The sequence below is a fragment of the Ricinus communis genome, chromosome 3, assembly GCF_019578655.1.
Source record: "Ricinus communis isolate WT05 ecotype wild-type chromosome 3, ASM1957865v1, whole genome shotgun sequence".
Classification (NCBI taxonomy): Eukaryota; Viridiplantae; Streptophyta; class Magnoliopsida; order Malpighiales; family Euphorbiaceae; genus Ricinus; species Ricinus communis.
In genome coordinates this window covers 23935252-23957995 of record NC_063258.1, presented here as the reverse complement: position 1 = coordinate 23957995, position 22744 = coordinate 23935252, and the positions used below count along the sequence as shown (strand labels likewise).

Below are 22744 nucleotides of genomic sequence, written 5' to 3'. Positions count from 1 at the left end.
ATTAAATTTTATCTATCAATTTGATTTTATTATCAAAATTACAATAACGTGCAATGCACGGGTAAACGACTAATATATAATTAAATCTTAGATGTTAAATTTAAAAAAAAAATAATTGAAATGAGACATGGTTAAGTTACTCAAAAGAGTATTTGAATCTAATATGATTTCTTTTTCTTCTTTTCCTAGTATGGTTCTTGCAATTCTATTTTCCTTTGTTCTTCCTTCCTCTAAACTAACTCCCATAATTAGGTCTCTATTTTTTCTTGGCATCTCTCTGTGTTTCTCAAGCTTAATTCATTAAAGTTTGATGAATGATGAATCAATCTTAATCCAAATTTAAGCGCATACCAAACACTTATTTTACTTTTATCTTTTTTTTTTAAAAAATCCTTTTCTATGTATTATTTGAATAATTTAATAGGAGGTTTATACTACTAAATAAATTAAAAATATATTGGGCTGCTAAATTTTTTACATATTCTACTTAAATTATGAAATATATATAAAATTTATAAAAATTTATTTATTTTATTAAGATTTGATTTAATTATAATTAATTTTATATGAATTTAATTAAATAAAATATCAAATTATTTTTATTCCATTCAAAATATATATATTTCAATCGTAAATATATTTATAAATTTTAATCAAATATTACAGAGTTAAATATTTTAATAGTTATAAGAACATTAAGGAAAGAAAATAAAAGAAAAAATTACAGAAGCAGCCAAGAGGGAGTGGTTGCAGTGACAGAGTCAAGAAGGATCCATTGCCACCTTCCAAGCTGAGTTAGGTGTTGCTCACTAACTTCCACATTTTTATGTTTTAATCCAATCTTAATCTTAATCTTTATCTTAATCTTAATCTTAATCCTAATCCTAATTAATTTGGGGTTAAGCACCCTTTGGAAGATTCACTTTTTTTTTTTAATAATTAATTTCTACAATTGAGAACAGAAAAAGCCTAGCCACAAATTAATTGGAAAAGTAAAATAATTTAATAAAGTATCTTATTGGTTTTGATTTAAATTTAAATAATTAACAAATCAAAAGGGTGTTTATTTATTTTGATCCTAATAATCATTTGATACTTATTATTAGCGATATATATTGAAAACATCACTGCCAATAAAAGGTCATTTAAAAAAGAAATAAAAATTAATAAATTAAAATCACCGTCAACATCGCTGATCCAATCGCCACCGCACAATAAAGTAAAGTCATTAAATCGGACGGCAAATAAGTGAAAAGAAACCGAACCTGCATCGCGTTACTCGTTGTTTGCTATTAAAGAAAACAAACAACTCTCTTCTCCTCTCCTCTCCTCTCTTCTCCCTCCGCTCTCCTCCAATACCGGTGAGCAGTCTTCTAGTGAGAGAAAACTACAGGTCAGCTCAACTCAACTGAACTCCAAAACAGCAGTTTTAGAGAGAGAAAGAGAGAGACAGAGAGAGAGTCTTGTGTTTCTTAGATCGTGGTGCTATGGCGAGAGATACTCTCGCAGCGAAATGGATCTGCTTTTGTGCATTGGTTTTGGTTGTTGTTCCTTGTAATTCCTTTTATCTTCCTGGTGTCGCACCTGCAGATTTCCTCATGGTAAACAAAAGGAATTAAATTTTTGTTTCTATAGGATTCATTCGTTTAGGGTTAGATCTTGTTGATTTTGTGTTTTCAATCTCTGGATCCGTGTTTTGTTTGTTGAACTTTCGTCGATAGCATGGATGCTTTATTATTATTAAGTGTCGATTTGGCTGGGATCCAAATGATTTTGGTCTTCTTTAACTTTTCTCATGAAACTTTGTTGGATGTCATTGCTTTGTGCATCCAATTTTTGTGTTAATGATACAATTTATGGAGGTGAAGTTGGTTAAGTTTATAAAACCTGTTTATACATAACATAATTTGATCACCGTTCTGGTTTTATTAAAATCTTGAATTTGGACTTAGCCCCACTTATGTTGTGGGGTTATGATAAGAAATTGTGTTCAGTTCGGTTATTTATTTTGAGGAATTATTCTCAAAAGGAAAAGGTAAAATGGGAGTCTTGTATGATTGTTTGACTTGGAATTTTGTTTAGTTAGATTTGTGCTAATTTCTTTTCAAATTCTGCATGCACATGTCCTGCAGAAAAAAATTTGTCACCTCGGAGAACAAAAAGTTTTACAACTTTTGTTTTGCAAGCTGGACTTGTTATTTGCTAATGATTAAGCTCCTGAGCGTGTGATATTAGGATATACGTATTATCAACTCATTTAATAAATTGGCTTTTGCTTATGAAAAAATGCCGTAATGTAAATTTATGTGGATGATATATGAAATAATAAACTGCATGATTATGAATCTATTTGACACTGAACTTCCTTTTGATTTTACTGGTAAAATTGAACAAATCCACTCTTAGATAAGATGAAATGTGGGAAAAAAAAAACTTTTATAGGGAAACACTTATAAATAATTTGTTATTAGATTAAGAAAGTTGGATAATAGTTGCCTGGACCAAATTGAGGAGTTTATGTTGAATGTATCGGTAAATGTCTCAAAAAGTTTAATTTTCAATTCATGAAATACAATATAGAATTATTCTTGACAATGCCTTCTTCATCTGCTTGCTTAAAAGCATTTCTCCTTATTCATAATGATTACAAATCCAAAATGGAGGTCTTTTGTGTGTGATTTTAATTTATACTTTGGTGGTTTATTTTTGGTGGGTGTTTACCTATTACCATCAAAGCCTGCCGGTTGAATGTCAGTTTGCTCCGTATCTGTATGTTTGATTAATGTACTAAAGGCATTAACTTTTTAATCAAAACATCTGTTCAATGGCTGATGTTGAAGTTTTCGAAATGAATGACCCCAACTTATGCTCTAGGTTGTAAACTGATGATTGATCTTGGTTTGGTGCTAAAGGTTTTATTCCTTCAAGTTTCATATTTTGTGTCATATATTTTTGCTATCTTATAATGTTGCAGTCTTGCTAGTTTATTGTAACTTCATGCTAATTTAGTTTTAATTTGTGTCCACTGATACAGGGGGATGAACTGAAGGTGAAAGTAAACAAACTGACTTCTACAAAAACACAACTTCCTTACTCATACTATTCGCTCCCTTACTGTCATCCGGAGCGCATAGTTGATAGTGCAGAAAATCTTGGGGAAGTTCTTCGTGGTGACCGCATAGAAAACTCTCCTTACGTGGTAAGCTAGATGGCCTAAATAATTTGATATTCCTCTTGTGTATGCTGATTACTATGTCTAGTCTCCTGCACAGCTGACAGAAGCTCTTCGTTGCAGTTTAAAATGAGAGAACCACAAATGTGCAAGATTTTATGCCGTATTACACTTGATGCAAAAACTGCAAAGGAATTCAAGGAAAAGATAGATGATGAGTATCGGGTCAACATGTGAGACATTCAACCAAGGATCTTTTAATTTATATATTTCTGCAGATCTTAGACTACGGCAAATAATATGCTATTATAACTTGGTGGAGTAATTGTCTGATGTATCTTGCTTGGTTTAATACCTGACAGGATATTGGACAATCTTCCACTAGTTTTCCCCATTCAAAGGTCTGATCAGGAAAATTCCATAGTGTATCAACATGGCTTTCATGTTGGTCTTAGAGGACAGTATGCTGGAGTAAGTCACATCCCAATCACATTATATCTTGATAATTGAATAAAATGTTGCCATGCACTTATGCAGGCCATTTTTGTACGCATTATTGCTTGCAGAGCAAAGAGCAAAAGCATTTTATTCACAATCATTTAGCATTTACTGTCAAATATCACAAAGATGCTCAGACAGATTCAGCCAGGATTGTTGGATTTGAAGTAAAACCATTCAGGTTCTAGTTTTATGCTTCTTTTTTCCTACTCAAGTGTATTAATTGGTGTTATACTTTTTTTGTCTGGAAAGACAGTCTACTCCTGTATGCTGATTTATTCTGATGATTTTAGTGTTAAGCATGAGTTCGAAGGTGAGTGGAAGAAGGAGAATACCCGCTTAACAACCTGTGATCCACATGCAAAACGTTTGGTTACCAGTTCGGAAACTCCCCAGGAGGTGGAAGATAAAAAGGACATCATCTTTACCTATGATGTTGAGTTCCAGGTTGCGCTCAGTTTCTGTCTAATGAAGTGTTTGCTTATGTTGGTTTCATTTTTTACTCATGCATTTAATGCTGCTTTTCTACATTTTGCCCCTTCTGTTTTACCTTGCAGGAGAGTGATGTAAAGTGGGCCTCTCGGTGGGATACTTATCTTCTGATGGCTGATGATCAGATTCACTGGTTTTCAATTGTCAATTCGTTGATGATTGTTCTTTTCCTTTCTGGGATGGTGGCTATGATCATGTTACGGACACTTTATCGGGATATCTCCAAGTACAACCAACTTGAGACCCAAGAAGAAGCCCAAGAAGAGACTGGGTGGAAATTGGTCCATGGTGATGTTTTCAGGCCTCCGATGAATTCTGATTTACTCTGTGTCTATGTTGGAACAGGTGTTCAGTTTTTTGGCATGATTCTTGTCACCATGATATTTGCTGCCCTCGGTTTCCTTTCCCCTTCAAACCGAGGTGGGTTGATGACAGCTATGCTCCTTCTGTGGGTATTTATGGGCCTGTTTGCTGGATACTCTTCAGCTCGTCTTTACAAGATGTTCAAGGGAACAGAATGGAAGAAAATCACCCTCAAAACAGCCTGCATGTTTCCTGCAATAGTGTTTGCCATCTTCTTTGTCTTGAATGCTCTTATATGGGGAGAAAAGTCCTCTGGGGCAGTGCCATTTGGAACCATGTTTGCACTGGTATTTTTGTGGTTTGGTATCTCAGTGCCACTTGTCTTTGTTGGTAGTTACATTGGTTTCAAGAAGCCAGCCATTGAAGATCCAGTGAAAACAAATAAGATACCCAGGCAGATCCCGGAACAGGCCTGGTACATGAACCCAGCTTTCTCTATCCTCATTGGAGGCATTCTTCCATTTGGAGCTGTGTTTATTGAGCTCTTCTTCATTCTTACCTCAATATGGTTACATCAATTCTATTACATATTTGGTTTCCTATTCATCGTCTTCATCATCCTGCTGGTCACTTGTGCCGAGATCACAATCGTACTTTGCTACTTCCAGCTGTGCAGTGAGGACTACCTTTGGTGGTGGAGGTCATACCTGACTTCAGGGTCCTCTGCTCTGTATCTGTTCCTTTATGCTGCTTTTTACTTCTTCACAAAGCTTGAGATCACAAAGCCAGTGTCTGGGATATTGTACTTTGGGTACATGCTGATTGTCTCGTATGCGTTCTTTGTGCTGACTGGTGCAATCGGTTTTTATGCCTGTTTCTGGTTTACCAGGCTCATCTACTCGTCAGTGAAAATTGACTGATGGATTAATTGTTTCTTTGTGAAAAGAATGGCCTATTTGTTTCTACACACAAGGCTGCACATATTATTTGGACAGGGTCAGAGACGAGGAATGGTGGTACTTGGAAAGTTACCATTGGGATTCAGTTTTGAATTGTTAAAGCATAGAAATTGTTATTAGTCGCCTTTTCATACAGGTTCTTTGGCAGGTTTAGTTAATATTTTTATTTCTTTTTGTTTGTTTCTTTTTTTTCCTTGTGTTTTGTTTTTATGTGACTGACATTTGAGAGGATTGTTGAGCAATCACCCTATCCCTCCTTGTTCTGAAAATGGAAAACAATTCTTGTATTATTGGTGCTAGTTCCTGTTCATTCTATGCGTAGTTTGGAATATTTTGATAGTTGATAACCGCCCTACTTTGTTTGTAAAAGAAATATGAACTGATTTATTATGTTATTCTAATATTCATGAGAAAAAATGCAGTAATGTTTCCCGTATTCTTCTTTCCTTTGGTAAACTTCTGCTGTTGCTTTATACAAGAGACATGTGCTATTTTGCTGTTTGAAGGACATAAGGAGTGGTAAAATCTGGAGCACATGAAACTACTCTCCATCTGGCAAGCCTATTGGTACTTTTGCTCTATAAAAATCCCTCTTTTCTTTACACAGCCAAAATAACATCAGAATGTGGTTTACTCGTTTTAAGGTATTTTCGTTAGCCTTTTTGTTTAGTGTCGTCAAATATAAGCTGAAGCTGCTACCTCCATTGTTGATTTCGTCCTATTCCGATGAGCTTATCAGAAAAACACGTGCATTACTCACACAAGAGAAGACCAGAGAGGAAAACGAAAAGCATTGAGGGTTATTATCAATAACAAATCCAATTTTTTTTTTTTTTTTTTAAATTTTATTTCAGGTTGTGTGATCTGTAAATTAGGCCATGCACGCCATCTCAACTATAGTTTACACCACAGGTCTCTATTGCAATGGCTAACTACAAATTCTTTTTCATTTTTGCTTTCTTTGCTGTCTTCTTCTTGTTGCTCCTCGTGCATCTAATTCACATCTTCTCAAGTTATTTATCAACTTGGTGATTCAATATCTGATACCGGTAACTAATCCAAGAACACCCTCTTCCTTTCTTTGCTGGACTTCCCTATGGCCAGAAGCCTACAAGTGGATGCTCCAATGGCTTGCTCGTGATTGGCTATATTGCACTATCAGCCGGTGTTCCCTTGCTCGGTCCTTACTCGAATCCCGATGCAACTCTGGTGGTGTTCTAGCGCAAGAGCTTTTTCTCCTGTTACTGACACTTATCTTGTCAATTGCATGTCTGCCCACTTCAATATGCCTGCAACACAGATAAAATCAGCATAAAAAAATCTCTCTTCATGGTTGGAGAGATTGCAGGCAAATGGCCGTGACTATGCATTGTTCCAAGGCAGGACTGTCGATGAGGTCAAGTCCGTGGTCCCAGAAGCCGTCCAAGCTATCAAGGACGTACGCTGTTAACTCGAGCGGTCGTCCCTGGGAATTTTCCTACAGGTTGTTTGCCAATGTATCTTGCAGGATTCCACACGAATGATTCAGACTGCCTGCCTATGAAGAATTTCATTGTTTGAAGGGACTAAACAATCTCGCAGCGCGTCACAACGAACACCTTCAACACAAGCCATTGAAGAATTGCAAAAAGAGCATCAGAATGTGGCAAATAGTATATGGTGATTACTGAAATGCTACCAAGTGGGATTTTGAGGAAAGCTTCCCGTCTAGGGATTTGATATGAAATCGTTGCAGCAAGCATGCCGCGGGAGCGGAGGTGATTATGACCCGAGTTTTGCTGGACATTGCGGACCCATTTCTACATGGCACAATGCCTCCCATTCGTGACATCTTTCACAAGCTTCAACGCCATGCTTAGCTTGTTTCGTCAAGTTTAATATTTTTGCGAGACTAGTTACAATAGGGTACTTATTTGATTTTTGAGGGCCTTGTTCGAATGAATTAATATATATATATAATATTTGCGTTACAATATAATTTGTGATAATAAATTTAACGATGCAATTAATGACATCTTGTAAATATAAAATTTTCAACGTGAATAAATATATATTTTCTTTTAATGATGATAATTTTTCATATTTGTCGTGATATTAATTTATTTTGAAACAAGCCTTTCAAACTAGTACTTTTTGTAATACTACTTCCTGCCCAACGAAAGAGTTTATAAATAGCATGAATTGGCATTGGGGCCTCCTAAAGTAGCTACAAAAATAATGAAACAATTTTTTTTTTTTTTGAAAAAAATAAATATATTTTTCGTTGTTCCTGCTTATGACCATTCTGCACCCATTCCCTTCTTTCTCCTTGGAGAGCCAAGTCCATCATTAAAATTCTTAATCTGCATGCCCTTTTGCATCATTTGTACGAAGGTAGTAAGATGAAGATCATCATAAAGGAGTTGACAGTGATACACCCACCTCAAGATTTGCGCGAACGACATATTTGGCTATCGAACTTGGACTGCTGCATGAAAGTAACCACGTTCCTAGAGTCTTTATCTGTTCAAGTCAAATGATTCCTCCAGTTCATCAAATCAATCTAAAGCAGTATTCAAGGATGCTGTGAGCCAAGTTCTTGTCCCATTTTATCCTGTCGCTGGAAGATTGGGAAGGGTTGACAATGGCAGGCTCCAGATCAACTGTAACAACCAAGGAGTGCTGTTCATAGAGGCTGAGACCGACTGTGCAATCGATGACCTTGGTGACTTCTTGCGTAATGTGGAATTATGCAGCTCATTCCAAAAGTCGATTATTCCAATGGTATTTCTCACTCCTTATTTTACCGGAATATATTTAAATTTTATATTTTCTTAATAATTTTTTTTTAAATAGACTTATTCCATTACGTTATCATATAATAATTTAAAATTTATACAATAATATTATTATAAAATTATTTTTAACAGATTCTATCTAAGAACTTTTCATTACTTTATTACTTTTATGATGTATTGCACCTAAATTCAAAGAACTTCTTAATGGTAAATAGGTAACTACTTTCAGATGTGGTGGAGTGTCTATTGGAACTCGACTTCATCATGTATTAGCTGATGGTATTGGAGCTCTCCATTTCATCAACACATGGTGTGATGTAGCAAATGGTCTTCCTATTAGCATAACACCGCAGATTGATCGGACCATCCTTTGCAGCCAAGACCCACCAAACCCAAAATTTCAGCATGTTGAATTTCACAACCCACTTACTCTGAACACTACTGCTTCCACCCAAAACCCTAAATTCCGATCCAATTATATAGAAATCCTTAAGATCACTCCTCATCAGCTTGACACGTTGAAGGCTAATGTCAACCCTGAGAATAGCACAAACAAGCACAGTACCTATGCCATCCTGACAGCGCATATATGGCGCTGCACAAGCAAAGCTCGTGGCTTAGCTGATGATCATCAAACAACCATGTTAAACATAGCAGTAGATGGTAGATTTAGATTACGTCCTCCACTTCCAGATGGGTACTTCGGTAATGCAATTTCCAATGCTACAATAATGGCTTTATCAAGTGAACTATCATCAGAGACATTAAAGGACACGGTGGAAAGAATTGACAGAGAGATAAAAAGAATGGATGATGAGTATTTGAGATCGGCCATTGATTACTTGCAAGTGCTGGATGACCTGACGCCTGCAATGCTAGGCCCCAACGCTTGTCGATCCCCGAACCTCAGCATTGTTAGTTGGATGAGGCTACCCTTTTAAGAAGCTAATTTTGGGATGGGGAAGCCACTGTTTGTGAGGCCTGTGAATCCACTTGAAGGCAAAGGGTACATGCTGCAAACCCCAGGCAATGATGGGAGTTGGGCATTGGTCATTTGCCTGGAAGAAGATCACATGCCATCATTCCTGAAGTTGTTTTGATTTCGGATTCTTCCTTCTGAATCAATATTAAATTCTGAGATGTCATGTCGTCGGGTTGAAGTAATTAGAGCAACAAGTAGGTAGGGAAGATGAGATAAATTTCTATTGTTGTGTGCTATAGTATTCTAAAATTTCTGGTTTTGTGTGTCCCTGTGACTCTACTTCTGCTTTTTCTTTCTCTCTTTCTTTTTAGATCTCACAATATCATGGAGAAGTGCACCAATGATAAGCTTTTGGTGAAGTTTGAGCTTAATTATAGCTAGAGCCTCGCTGCTGCTGCTGTATGCTGCATACTGTAACATCCTTATTTCTCAAAGCATTCCATCTTCCGTTAAAAGGAAACTAATCAGTGCTTTACACTTTCATGAAAAGTAATATATATCCTGCTACCTGCTTCAGGAAAATGGAAGAAGGAAAGGGATAGAGAGAGAGAGAATACAATTCCTACGAGGCAAATGTGAAATAGTAGATTTGCATTTAGGGGTAATATGATTTCTACTCTATACAGATTGTCTCTTATATCATTGTATTATATTAATTTTTTTTTACTAAGAGCTAACTTGAAAAATAAATTAGGATTTAATTTTTTTATTATTATTAAATATGAAATTTATCTAAAATTATTATTTTTATCACATTAAAGTGAAATTATTAATTTTATAATAAGTTAATTTATTATTTAATAAAATTAATTAGTAATAAGGGAGTTGAGGCCAAGTCAAGAGAAATTAGGATTCTAGAAGCAATTTCGTTAGTTAGGAGCATCCAATGAAAGGCGAGAAACTGAGAGAATAATATTATGACAGAAAAATCATTATTTATTTATTTGTCCTTATCAGTTATTGTTATTTTAGCTGTCATTTTGTTCATTAACTTCGGAATAACAGAATTATAGTGATAGGTCAACTATTGTGCAAAGGAAATCATCAAGAAATTAATACAACTTTTATATTTCCTTCTTATTTGAATTCCCTGTAGCATCGTCTTCCCCTCCTTTTCTTCTTCTTCTTCTTCTTCTCTTCTGAAACTCTCCCTCCTTTCGTTCTTTTCCCTTCTTATTTTGTTTATTATGCACAATTACTGTTTTATTGAATCAATGTTGTGCTAATATGCTATCCATGGATGTTCATGAGCTTGGTACATGACAGATAACTTTTGCAAATGTGAAATGATAAACTGGTACATATATAGTATTCTTGAGTCATTTTAAAATAGAACGATGATAGATTTATTATATGAATAATTTTGAAATGACTACTTAAATAATTATTATTTGTCTTTGGCGCTATGATATCACTTCCGTTTCTACTCTATAAATATTAATTAGTTGTTATAGCACTATTTAAATCTCTTCATGGCAGGTCGGCTTTGTCTAGTTAACTCTGTTATTTATTGCTTAGTACATTTCCTTACGCTCAACTTTTGATGCTCCCAAAAGCAGACAGGCTCCAGATTCCCTCACAATCAACACCATTGACTTAAGAGCTAGAGCTTCGGGTTTCTGGGTTGGTAGAGCATGGCAACTTCCAGATGACTTTTGCAATCATTATCCTCTTCTTGCACCTGGAATTTCTCAATTCAACCCTTCTTCACCATAAGTTGGTTTTATTGGCATAGTTTCAGGTGAGATTAGCTGCAATGCAGTGGTTAATTTTTTTTTACTCCTTCTAAGGGTAGCCTTGTTGGCGGAGTAAGGTAATAAGGAAGTCTTATCTGCTGCCTTCTCTTAGCATGTTTTGTTGGAAACTTTTCAATGGGGTGCTCCTGGCCTTTCAGGTGGTAGCCGTGGCTCCCGGAATTATCATGGCATGTGCTCTGCCATTTTTGCCATAGACAAAGCTTGGGAGTTGGGTTGGGTTGGCATTTCTCTTTGGTTAGAGAGTAATTCGGCATATGTGGTTTCAGTTTCTCTTAAGACTATCACATATGATCTAGCAAATGGAAAGTATAAACTAGAAACCAGAACCTGAATAAACATATCACTGTTACCAGAGTTGAGCTTTGAATCCGCTGATAGAATGAAACTGAAAAAGGGAAATACTTTCTCCTAACCCATCAAAAGGGGGAAAAACAATTGTCGAAACAAAAGGCAAAAGAAAAAAAAAAAAAAAAGAGAACCCAGTTTCGTATTAATGTAGTTGCGTCCTGAGTTAAAAAAGGCTTTAACTTAATATACAGAAAAAAATTTAACCATTCAAATATTACTGAAATTAACAAGGAGTCCCAAGGTAGAAAATATATATATTTGTGTTGCGTTTTGCCCTTGTGAGCATGAAATAGTCGTCATAAATTAGAAATCAATCAGCATCTTCAGCACTAAAATCAGGTTCAGGCGGTTTCTGTAGTTTCACCAATTCTCTAGCAGTCTTGGCATTCCGATTTCGATGAACACCACGAAGAGCGTTGGCTGCAAACCTGGTAGCCAAAAAGGTGGCACCTATGCTATATGAACCTCCACCAGCATTGCTGCGAGTTTCATCTACTTCATCCTCTTCTTCCTTCCTACGAAGCTCCATATTCTTCCTTTTGGAATAGCGTCGCCATGCAGCCTGAATAAAGCAAGCAGCCCACGTCCTCCACTGCTGGGAGTAAAATCTGAAGGTGTGCTGAACTTGCCTACTGTGAAGACGCCTGAACTGGCTTGCCACGAATTTTAACTCTTCAGCTATGAGGGCAAAGGCCTCCACTTCTGTCAAAGCCTTCACTGTGCGGGTAGAAGATGGGAGATTAACACCGGATTTAGGATCCAATGCCCAGGTCAAAAGCTCCTCACCACAGAAATCTCCTTCTTTTAGCAAACTACGGTTGAAGAAGCCACTCCTCCCACCATCTGTGGTTACACTTTCAAGTCGACCACGTATGATAAAAAGCATTTCATCAACTGGATCTCCTTCTCGAACTATGTAAGTTCTCTCTGTAAACAGGCAAGGTTTCAACCTCTCACAAATGGCATCGAGCAACCTCTCATCCATATTCTCAAATAGAGGAACCTGCAGAGCCAGGGAAGCAATTAATGACAAATATCAAAAAGAGGTACAGTCACCCTGTTCTGCAGGAAACGGGATATCTTGTTCTATTATTGCAATAATGTCGAAAAGAAATTATAAACAAGAATCATTCGATATGCCACAAGTAACCTTTCATCTATATCATATCAAGAAAAAAAGAGAGTCCTTCCTGGGAGTTAATAGCAAAATACAAGCTCAGACGATTAATTTAACAGGCCATGTTCCCAATCTCTTGTTCTTTCAGATTGGGCTTAATGTTGGACACCATTTAAATTCAGAGTTGATGAATCTAATGGAAAGAATCAAGTAAAAGCTTTTCATTTTATCATTCATTCAATAGATCAAATTGTTGGAAGTCAAGGAGCAGAAGATGAGATACTTTTATGCTGGACCACATACATACAATAAAATAATGTTTTGAAAGAGAAGATTTTACAAACATAACATATACAAGAAGAGTGCTTTTTCTTTTTCTCATGTTTTCTTCCCTCCTATTCAATTTCTTGCTCCACCAAGAGAATGATATCTTGAAGCTTCCAGGTAAAATGAACCAACAAACTGAGACATGCTCACAAAGAGATCGACAAGAAACATAGGAGCAACAAAATTCAAAAGAACTTACCCTCCTCACCAACGCCAAACAGAGGTGCCGTTTAATGTCTCTCCTAAGATCCTTTGGCAGGCTCTGCACCAAACTCTCTTCATCCACCCCACGTGTTTCTAACCATTTGTACTGGTCATAGCGCCTCACCCGTTCCCTAAGATCTTGTGGAAGCAACCTATGATGCATCCATTGTTCTGAGTCGCGCCTTTTAACTCTCATTTCTTCTAATCGAATAGTAAGCGACTGAAGATAGGTCTGTACAAACAGCATAACTCTGAAAATATTAGCCCTATTCAATGAACTAACAAAAATGTTTTGTACCGGATGACAACAAGAACTAAAGTATAAAAAAGTTCAACGGGTTGGTCTCCATCTTTCTATAGTTTTTCTAGAAGTACACGTCTATATGTATAACAAACACGACATATAATCATTTTTCTATTCCGGTTTTTCTTTTCAATCAGCTGTCTTAATGATTTAAATATACATCTGTGCTTCCATTGACGTTATAATCTTGGTACAAGAGCCACGCTTAACAGTTTTTAGCCAATAGCACGATGCACATAACCTAGTTTAATCCATACATATTATGGAGCAAAAGCAAAGGCAAGTCTTCAGTAAAATTCAGCAAAGTACAGTTAAATTGCCCTCCTGTATTCACATATTTTGCTTTTTCTTAACTACTATTATTCTCAACCAAATTTAGTAATATAGAAACCCATAGTTATGACTGCTGCGAAGTGCACATATTTATGGAAGAAGGCTGCCAGAGGGTTTCCATAGAAGAATCACAACCAAAAAAAAAGACAGAATTAGTCAAATTTACCTGCATATTCCCAATCAGGAGTGCAAAGAGGATAAGCCCAAAAATAGCTAGTGATATAGAAAATATAACCTCCCCTGGATAAGTGCTGGTCTGAAGCCCCTGGCCAAGTGTGCTGTAAATCAGACAATATTGAAAAGTCAAAAACCATTATGGAGATACACTGGCTAGATCCTCATGCACATAATTTTAAAACATAATTAGTGCAAGGACAATCAGTTTACGCAAATAAGATTATAAGCAACCTTAAAAAAAAAAACAAATTAATGAAAAGGAAACCATATCAGTTGGACATGTTGACCGAGTGGAAATTAAGATATTTTCCTATGTGCAGCTTATTATAAGCCAACAGGGAGAGGTGATCCGATGTGGGTAATAAGAATAATTGGCGATAGCACAGGTGAGGTACACATAATAAAGAGACTGGAAGTTTAACCTTTAGTCCACCACAAATAATGTATGATGGCTGAAACAATATTCTGAATGCTTTAGTTTCATTCCAATGGGTGATCAGGAATCTAAGTAGTCAAAACATCATAATTTGACTTTAAACCACCGATTCAGAAATCATCAGATAACATACTTTTGTTAAAACTACATAAAAACTACATCCAAATAAATAAATAAAAAGAATAAAAAGTCGTCCACTAGTACAAGAGCACCTTATGCAAACTCTTAGCCCAGTGTTTTGCAGATATCTATTGAAAAAAGGAGAGGCGACAAAGCACCCTGCATTTTAGTTTGATTCCACTAGATTATGGAACAACTATCTGTTCATAGAGCTAGAGGGGCAAGATATGATATAAATTTCAAAATATATATTCAATAGCATGAAGATGCAGGGAGCTGCAAATATTTGAAACTCATCCAACAAAGGAACGTATAGACAACTAATTTAATCTATTTGCAGCAACCCAATTCCATACACTTTGAATCAAATAGCACAACAAATGAAGTAATAATGTTCCTTGTTTGAAGTTAGAACCTCACATAGGAAATAAGTGGGAAAAAATGCCATATAAGTTAGTTGGGCAACAAATCATAATGGCCTATAAGAAGTTGACCCACTAACTCGTGCTAAAGGCCTAAAATTAACTGATTGGTCTCCAAGTCACTCTGACGTGGTTCTAGTTCTATAATTAAGTTCTAGATGATTTTCTTCTTTTGTAATTAAGTTCTTAAAAAATTATTTCTTTTCTTATCTTCTTTCTTTCTTTCTTTATTTTTTCATAATATCGTCACAAAAAGTCTATCCATCAAACAAAAGACAAATCAAATAAAGGCAAGTATCAATATCTATCAGATCTAAAGAATTTGCAACTTAGTTGATTGTCTTTATATAACTTTTTTTTTTTTTTTTGATAGATTATTCGTGATGGTATTATAAAAAAGAAATGAAAGAAAAAGAAAATTTTTAGGATTTAATTGTAAAAGAAGAAGATATTTTAAGACTTAATCATAAAATTAGAGCCACGTTAAGGTGTTGTGGAAAAAAATGTGGCAAGATAAAGTGTACATATTAAAGCCAAATCAATGTATTCGTCAGAGTTCACGGACTAAGACTTGCGGAAAGACTTTTATATGCTTTTACGATTTAATTTTAAAAAATCATTTAAAACTCAATGATTAAAAACATAAGACTTGTAGGACTTTGAAGTTTGTTATCTCGGAGAAAATTACATAAAACTCTAATGTGCTTGCAAAATATCCACTGCTGTTCTATTTTTTCCAGACACTCAATTTTCTGTTAAATTAATTGATAAATTCTCTTTTCCGTTATATATTTCCAGAGGCATAGCAACTCTATCCTCAAAAACCTCCTGGAAATAGTTCAGTCTTTTCTCTAAAGTGAGAACTTTAAAAAACATCGAGTATTCTCAAAATATAACCTACTCATTCTGCCTCGGCCTAACTTCAAAATTTTTATATGAAACATTGCATAGCAAGAAATCATCTATTTTCTTTATAGACTAACCTAATTGTAAAAGTGTCACAGAATATTAAAGTTACACCAGCAATTAAACAAAAAAAGAAATGAGAAAAGGGTGAGTTTACCTCAAATTCTGAAGCCCCCACCACAAGCAATAACAGTACTTGGATATGAACTTCATAGATGATGCAATCCCAGATGATAAGGCATTAGTATAAATTCCATAATCAAACGGTCCATCTTCATCTTTTGCTTCACATTTCGACTGAAGAACATTACTGCTGATGTTGGCCCAGGAAGCGTAATCACTCATATGTTGATTGCTACAATACAGGAAATTTTTATTGCATTTCTCAGTATCATGACAAGCCTTTTGCCAGCATGTGTCCTGCCGCTCAACAGCTAACAAATACCAGAATGCACCAACTATCTGCAGAAAGACAGGGAAAAATGCCACTGCTCAATAGAAGCATTGTTGAATTAACTGAAGGTGGAAAACATAAGGATATAGACCATAAGAGATAGCAGATAACCAAATAACTAGGAAGAGAAAGCAGATTTATGTCCAAGTAATACAATAAAAGGTCAAAATAGAATGACATTCTGGGACTTAAATTCAAACATGAAGCAAACCCTGCCATTATCTTTGGGGCCCCTCTTAGCCTAAGCGTTTGAGAGCATAGAAGTCAACTGATATGATCCCTAAGTCAACAATCCTCTGATGGACGAGTGGGTTTTGCTTTAGTTAATTTGAGTAGGGTTGAGATCATACAAGAAGAGGGATATCACACATTAGATATACTGGCCCTCCAAATGCACTTAATAAGTAATTATCGAATAAAAAAAATCATAAAACAAGATAAACTTAAGAGAGCACTATATCCTTATTTACTTTTTTTAAAGAAAAATAATGATATCCAAATATCCAGACTAAAATTGTGTATGCGATAAACAGATATAGTGAGGCCATTTGATGTTATATCATGGTTGTAATAAATATGAAGGATACATCCAAAAAAATAAACAAGTCAAAGAATAACTAATGAGAAGTTCCAGGGATGAGACAAGGCTATTAAACCAAATGGGACTTACATGACTAGCAAGCATGTACATTAGCAGATAACAAGCAGCACCTGCCCAAGCAGTTTCAGCAAAGACTCCGGTTGTTCTTTTCATTTCTGAAAATAAGGGAAAGATTCGAAGAAACCTAGGAATGTATTGAAGCAAGACAATAAAAAGCAAGGCCTGTTTAGTTGCCAGGACATCTGAACCATTTGACCTCTGAAGAAATCTCCAAACCACAATCTGCAAATAAGGAGAAAATGAATAACAGATGTTCGGCAACTTCTTGCGACTTAAAACTAACAGCCGAGTGCCTGCACAAAAAAATCATAAAGCTCTTTCCCAACAAATGTCACCTTCTGAAACAAGAATGCAGAATTCTAAATGCACTTTATAAAAACATTGGACATAAAAGTCATGCCAAGAAGTCCCTGGCAAAGCTTCACCAAGGCCTTAGTTGGATACCATCTGAAACTAACCTGTATGACAGGGCTAGTACAATTGGATGGGAACCTATAATTACAGTTTACTACCAGAGGTCTAAGACAAGAAATTATGCTCCTTGGAAATTACAAGCGGACCAAAATCTTAAAAGAAATATCATGGTATGACTACCATGAGACTAGGCTTTAAAACCTAAGTTGACTTACAGATTAAGTTCAGAAGTAAAAACATAATCCTTCTATCCCAAAACAAGTGTTTTGAATATGGCACAATATTAGAAAAGTAAAGCCCACATTTGACACTTAAGGGCATTCATATCCCAAGGGCATTGCTAATGTAATATAACAGGATGAAACCACTTTGAATATTGGGTGTTTAAGACGAGGTAATTTGATGCCCACTTTGCAACATTCTATAAGATGACTCCCTAATAAAAAGAATTCATAGCCAAAAACAGATTATCACATGGAAGATGTTTTTCTTTCAGACACGAAAAATATATAAGAATCAAATGGCTTCCATATATTTAATAGTTCCTAGGAAAGTACTGCTATTTGCAACTAAATCAACCATAAACATTTTCAACTGTATATTTTAACCATTGACTATCTTCAACAAAATAAAATAAAAAAATTTTACTTCAAAGCAACTCATAACTCAAAAGTCAATATCATCTATACATCGCACACACAAATCATGGAGAAGCGCATATAATAAAGCATGCATGCTATGCACAAAGAATTAACAGTTTGTCCAACTTTTAAACCTGTGGTAGGGGGAGGACAGAAAGAAAATCGATGATGAAATACTGACGCAAGTATCTCTTGGCTATTTGTGCTGGATCTATCACAAGTTCACCTCGCCCGAATACACGAGAAGATGGAGCTATATAAGCTGTCCGGAACTGAAGAGCCATACGAATAAGATAGAAAGCATCAATAACAGTCCTCAAAGTAGTTGCTATAATTGCTAATTTTCTATCTATTCCAAGACAGTGTGCTGGATCATTAAAAACTGGAAGATAAAAAAACAGAGGGTCCACAGACACGCCCAAAATACATGATATGACAAACAATCTGTTGCACAAAAGGAGAAATTTGTCTTGAGGATCAAATATCTTCTTTTCAGAAACTTTAAGATCTTCTGGAAATACTGCCCTAGACACCCCAAATCTAAGTGACCGACCAATAGACTTAAGTCCTTCAGATCCCTTTCTGATTCCTTTCTTGAAAGATCTGGATGTTGTCGTTGTATTGGTTCCCTGACCAGCACGACCAAATCCTTCTATGCCAAATCCACATTTTTTTCCTCCAGTATCAGAAGATGATGATAACCTAGAGTCCAAGTCGTCCAACCTAAAATATAAGAAAGTATTAAGCATCATCAATATCAACAAGTCAAAAGTCAAGACATTTTGACACTCTAAAGCACACAAAGATGATAAAATGCACTTCCTAACATGAGCCTCGCGATCTAATCACAGAAAAGCAGGCAGCCCCTTATTAAAATTAGTTAAAATTCATCATCTGTAAAATATGTTTAGCACCTGAGTCTTATTAATTATTAGAAACAATCAAATTGAGAAAATAGGTACATAAAGCAATTTTCTTGGTCGATTGTTCATACGTCCCTTGCATTGTCCATAAGACTTCTAAAAAACTAAAACAATAATTTCTTTGCTTTCTTGCCACAATTGTTCAATGCTTTGCTCCTCTTCTACTACTAGGCATAAGTAACATACTACCTGTTCCTAGAGCCCTAAATCCTGCTTTCTGATTCTCTTTTTCATATAAATAAAAAAATAAATGGATATATTAGAATTTCATATTAGGAAGTTGTGTTATTCAAGGAAAAACATAAACTAAAACTGTATTTAGTTGACACTTCAAAGGGTAAAGAGTGCAGAAGTATGAACTTAAAAATGCCATTTCAAGGTTTTACAACTTCTAAGCCTAAACCTTTCCCATGAACCATAAAGTAGCTCACTCATGTATCCTGTTTAAAGAATGAAACATTGGTTATTTTGTGCACAACTCACTTCCTCACATGAACTGCATACAGTTACTTCTTGAGATAAATGGACAAGCAAAAACCTAGCCCAATGATGTAAAAACAACTGTAAAATAAGAACAATGAATTAACATCATATTGAGCTCCAACTTGGAATACTTTTGAGAGAAAATTCTCAACCTTATGCATCCAATTCATGATTCTCAATAAATGTAAAAATACCAACTCTCTCAGACAATTTTAGCCTATGATGCATGAGAACTTCACCAGACCTACAGAAACATTTCGGAAGCGACACTTCCAAAAAACTTCTACATAAAATTCCAGGCACATTTCCATAATATGTTAATATCAAAAACCCGTTTCCATATTGGAAATGTGTTTCCTCAATGAGAAGAAAAAAAGGGAAAAAAAGGAACGTGGAATTCCTAAACCAATTAGGATTCAGACAATCATCAAAATTCCTACACAAAACAACAATATTAAAAAATGTGACATGAGTACACTATTTTTTTATTTTTTGTATAAATTATTATTAAGGAATTCATAGACACTTTTTCTTTTGAAACTAGGAACTTGTAGACACTTAATTTTCTTTGTTCTATAAGACTTGATTTATTATTTTCCTTAATATTGTTATTTTTAATATTTATGAAAGGTAAATCATATTTGAACAAATGATATCTACAAAAATTATATACAAAACAACTGTTTAAATATTTCCCCTATATTTTTAATATTTACGTGTTCCCCTGCATTTCCATTTTCTTTATTTTTGAAAGATGTAGTTTCACCATACCCATTTCTAGGTTTTGTTGTTTCCCGAATTATGTTTCCATGTTCTATAGATTTTGACTCTAATTGGATAGGAATATCCCTGATCATATCTGGTTATATAATACCAATTATGTGCACTCTAAATTTAGCTGGGAAAAAAATGCTGAATGTGCAACCTTCTAATAGCCTACAGTGTGCATAATGCCCACGATACCTTCCAACCCATGATTTTTCTGGCTGCCTTTTGCTTAAAAAAGTGACTAACAAATTTGTGGTGGACAATATGACAGTAGAGTCTGTAGAGATGACTTGTCAACCATGATAACTTAACATTTGCACTTCACTGAAGAAGAAAAAGAAGAAGACAACAATTTCTTAACACATAAGACATGATGAATGAAATGTGATCAAAATTAATTATCTATAGTAATCCAGCTTTCTGCCCTTTGTTACTAAAATGCAGAAACAAAATGAAAGGTGCTCCAATTACCTGACAAACTTCTCCCTCTGACCACCCAGGTATTGGGATTTGTAATTACAATCAAACATTTTTTGCAGCTGAATGTATGAACATCACCTGCAGCTAACAAAGAAGAGTTTAAAAAGAATTACACCACAATTGGCAACAATATCATCTAGTTCAGCCTTAGTGCCAGCTACTAGGGCTACTGGCTAATAACAGTCAGGCCCGGGCACTTGAACAGCAAATAACCATAGTACTAAGATGCCAAAATTCACAAGACTTCTCAACGAAAGCATTCAACAAACGTAAAGATTATTAGAAAAAAAAAAAAAAACAGAAAAAAAGCACACAGATCTGAAACATAAATATCTAGGCCACACTAGATTGGACAATTGTTGACCCTAACAAACAAAAAAATTACTCCAATCTACCTATGCCATCAAAACTCATAGAACACATGACCATTCAAACAAGTGTATGTATGTGCAAAGGTGTTATCATGTCCTCCTCATTCTATTCCAACCAATTTATGCACCAGTCATAAATATATCATAACATATGACTCTAAAGCACACAGGATGACCATTTTAGCCATTAGGCAATAACTATAACACCAATCCAAAATAAAGAAACCCTCCAATTTTATTTCAAATTTTGAGCAACATCAATACCAAAAATACGCAACATTCTTCAAGAAAATCAACTTGAGATTCAGAAACTTCCCAAGATTGGAGCACATACTAAGATCGTCACAAACCTTTATTCCAAATGCCCCAACAATCAAAATCGCTTAACTATTTGTAAGAGATTAAACTATTGATAGTTTGCCATGTTAAACCACAATGTTTCTCTCTTGCAACTACTTAGAAAAAACAGTATCGACTAGTATGTAGGTTCATCATCTTCCCACTCAAAAGTTACAGTTCATCTCCCATTAAAAAAAAGAAGCTTAAACATCAAAATGCCAAGAATTTATCTTTCACTTGGGTTGAAAATGTCGATACAGCACAGATGTAGATAAGCTGCTGATATTAACACAATTAAAGAATAAGAAGAAGAAAAACTCACTAGATTAAAATGAGAAAAACCTCTACAGCACTAGATCTTCAAAAACTAAACCAATTTAGATTCTCTACCGTTGACCATGGAGCTTCCCAGACATCATCTCCATACCAAATAATAAACACCACCAAACAACAAAAAGGAAACAAGATTTTCTCTTTCCTCATGAATTATAACCATCTAATCCAAAAACGTCGAATTTCAGAAAAAGGAAAAAGTGAAGACAATAGAAGTTCAGAACTTTTAGCATTCATAGACCGTAATCACTACATACAGTTAACATATAATACTAATTTAAAGTAAGAATAAGCAAATAAACACAAACCCCAGATGAGAAATACAAAAATATATAGACATGTCGATAGATTATTGAATGATCTTCAGCAAATAAGATAAAGAAAGGAAAATAGGAAAAAGGAAACTCACAGTGAATAGTTTTTGTGGGGGATTTAACAAACTACTTCATGATATTATGTATAGAGGAAAACTAAATCAACAAAGGAAGTGTAATCAAGTAAAAGATTGAGACAGAGAGAGAGAGAGAGAGAGAGAGAGAGATTTAAGGAATATACATAAAGAGAAGAGATTTGGAAAAAGGCACCACAAAACACCGTATAAAACAGAAAGACAACAGAAACCGAAAAATGAAGTTAAAGGAAATATCTTTTTACCAGATATATACGAGCAACCAGTACACTAAATTAATAAAACTGGAGTCAAATATTGTCTGAAAACTTATCAGATTTTTTATTGGGTCTGATCCTCCGTTTAAAGTGCAAAATACATCATATTTAAATTTTGTAATAAATAATTTTTTAAATTTAATAAATTAAAAATATTTCATTTAATTTTATTTTGTCAAGTTTTCTAATTTCATATCTATAAAGTAAACATATTTAATTTAATTTAAATTTTTAAACAACAACTTCTAAATTTGTGTTCATAAATCAAAAACATTTAATTTAAAACTTTAAAAAATAAAATAATATTAATTTCTCAAATTATAAAAATTAAAGATAATAATTTATTTTATTAATTTATAAATATAATATCTATAGTAATGCATTATATAAATAATTTTATTTTAAATTTATAATTTTTATAATTTTAATATTTCTTAAATACAAAAATTAGTAAATAATGATAATAATATTATTAAAAAATTTTAATATAGTACGAAATAATTGTTATTTTTCAATTGCTATATTAGCACTTAGTACCGATGTTTTACAATTTAACTAAAACGTGATATATATAAAA

The 22744-nt window shown here is 34.6% G+C and overlaps 3 protein-coding genes across 4 annotated transcripts; 2 read left to right on the top strand and 1 right to left on the bottom strand.

Moving 5' to 3' along the window:
* Positions 1-1265: 1265 nt before the first annotated feature.
* LOC8264819 (transmembrane 9 superfamily member 8) lies at positions 1266-5723 on the top strand. Its single transcript, XM_002529336.4, has 7 exons — positions 1266-1601; positions 3035-3199; positions 3296-3405; positions 3535-3643; positions 3739-3851; positions 3964-4117; positions 4228-5723. Exons 1-7 carry the CDS (start codon positions 1488-1490, stop codon positions 5383-5385), a joined length of 1923 nt encoding a protein of 640 aa, XP_002529382.1. The 5' UTR covers positions 1266-1487; the 3' UTR covers positions 5386-5723.
* A 1441-nt stretch (positions 5724-7164) lies between these two features.
* LOC8264821 (hydroxycinnamoyltransferase) lies at positions 7165-9684 on the top strand. Its single transcript, XM_015725506.2, has 3 exons — positions 7165-7181; positions 7953-8187; positions 8417-9684. Exons 1-3 carry the CDS (start codon positions 7165-7167, stop codon positions 9140-9142), a joined length of 978 nt encoding a protein of 325 aa, XP_015580992.2. The 3' UTR covers positions 9143-9684.
* Positions 9685-11401: 1717 nt separating this feature from the next.
* On the bottom strand, positions 11402-22113 carry LOC8264822 (probable cyclic nucleotide-gated ion channel 5). Of its 2 annotated transcripts, none has more exons than XM_015725520.3 (8): positions 21911-22113; positions 20450-20542; positions 17939-18527; positions 16759-16971; positions 15792-16096; positions 13740-13851; positions 12932-13168; positions 11402-12291 (listed from the first exon to the last, which is right to left on the bottom strand). In XM_015725520.3, exons 2-8 carry the CDS (start codon positions 20506-20508, stop codon positions 11599-11601), a joined length of 2208 nt encoding a protein of 735 aa, XP_015581006.1. In that variant the 5' UTR covers positions 20509-20542; positions 21911-22113; the 3' UTR covers positions 11402-11598. The 2 variants fall into 2 exon arrangements, with proteins under 2 accessions (XP_015581006.1, XP_002529385.1); XM_002529339.4 differs by having other exon boundaries at positions 20450-20536.
* Between the last annotated feature and the right edge of the window lie 631 nt (positions 22114-22744).

Coding starts and splice junctions, on each gene's coding strand:
- LOC8264819 (XM_002529336.4), top strand. CDS start 1,488: ATGGCGAGAGATACTCTCGCAGCGAAATGGATCTGCTTTTGTGCATTG. Junction 1,602..3,034: donor CACCTGCAGATTTCCTCATG/GTAAACAAAAGG, acceptor CCACTGATACAG/GGGGATGAACTGAAGGTGAA. Junction 3,200..3,295: donor TAGAAAACTCTCCTTACGTG/GTAAGCTAGATG, acceptor TCTTCGTTGCAG/TTTAAAATGAGAGAACCACA.
- LOC8264821 (XM_015725506.2), top strand. Junction 8,188..8,416: donor AAAAGTCGATTATTCCAATG/GTATTTCTCACT, acceptor AATGGTAAATAG/GTAACTACTTTCAGATGTGG.
- LOC8264822 (XM_015725520.3), bottom strand. CDS start 20,508: ATGTTTGATTGTAATTACAAATCCCAATACCTGGGTGGTCAGAGGGAG. Junction 16,097..16,758: donor TGTACATGCTTGCTAGTCAT/GTAAGTCCCATT, acceptor GTCTTTCTGCAG/ATAGTTGGTGCATTCTGGTA. Junction 12,292..12,931: donor GTTTGGCGTTGGTGAGGAGG/GTAAGTTCTTTT, acceptor CTGGCTCTGCAG/GTTCCTCTATTTGAGAATAT.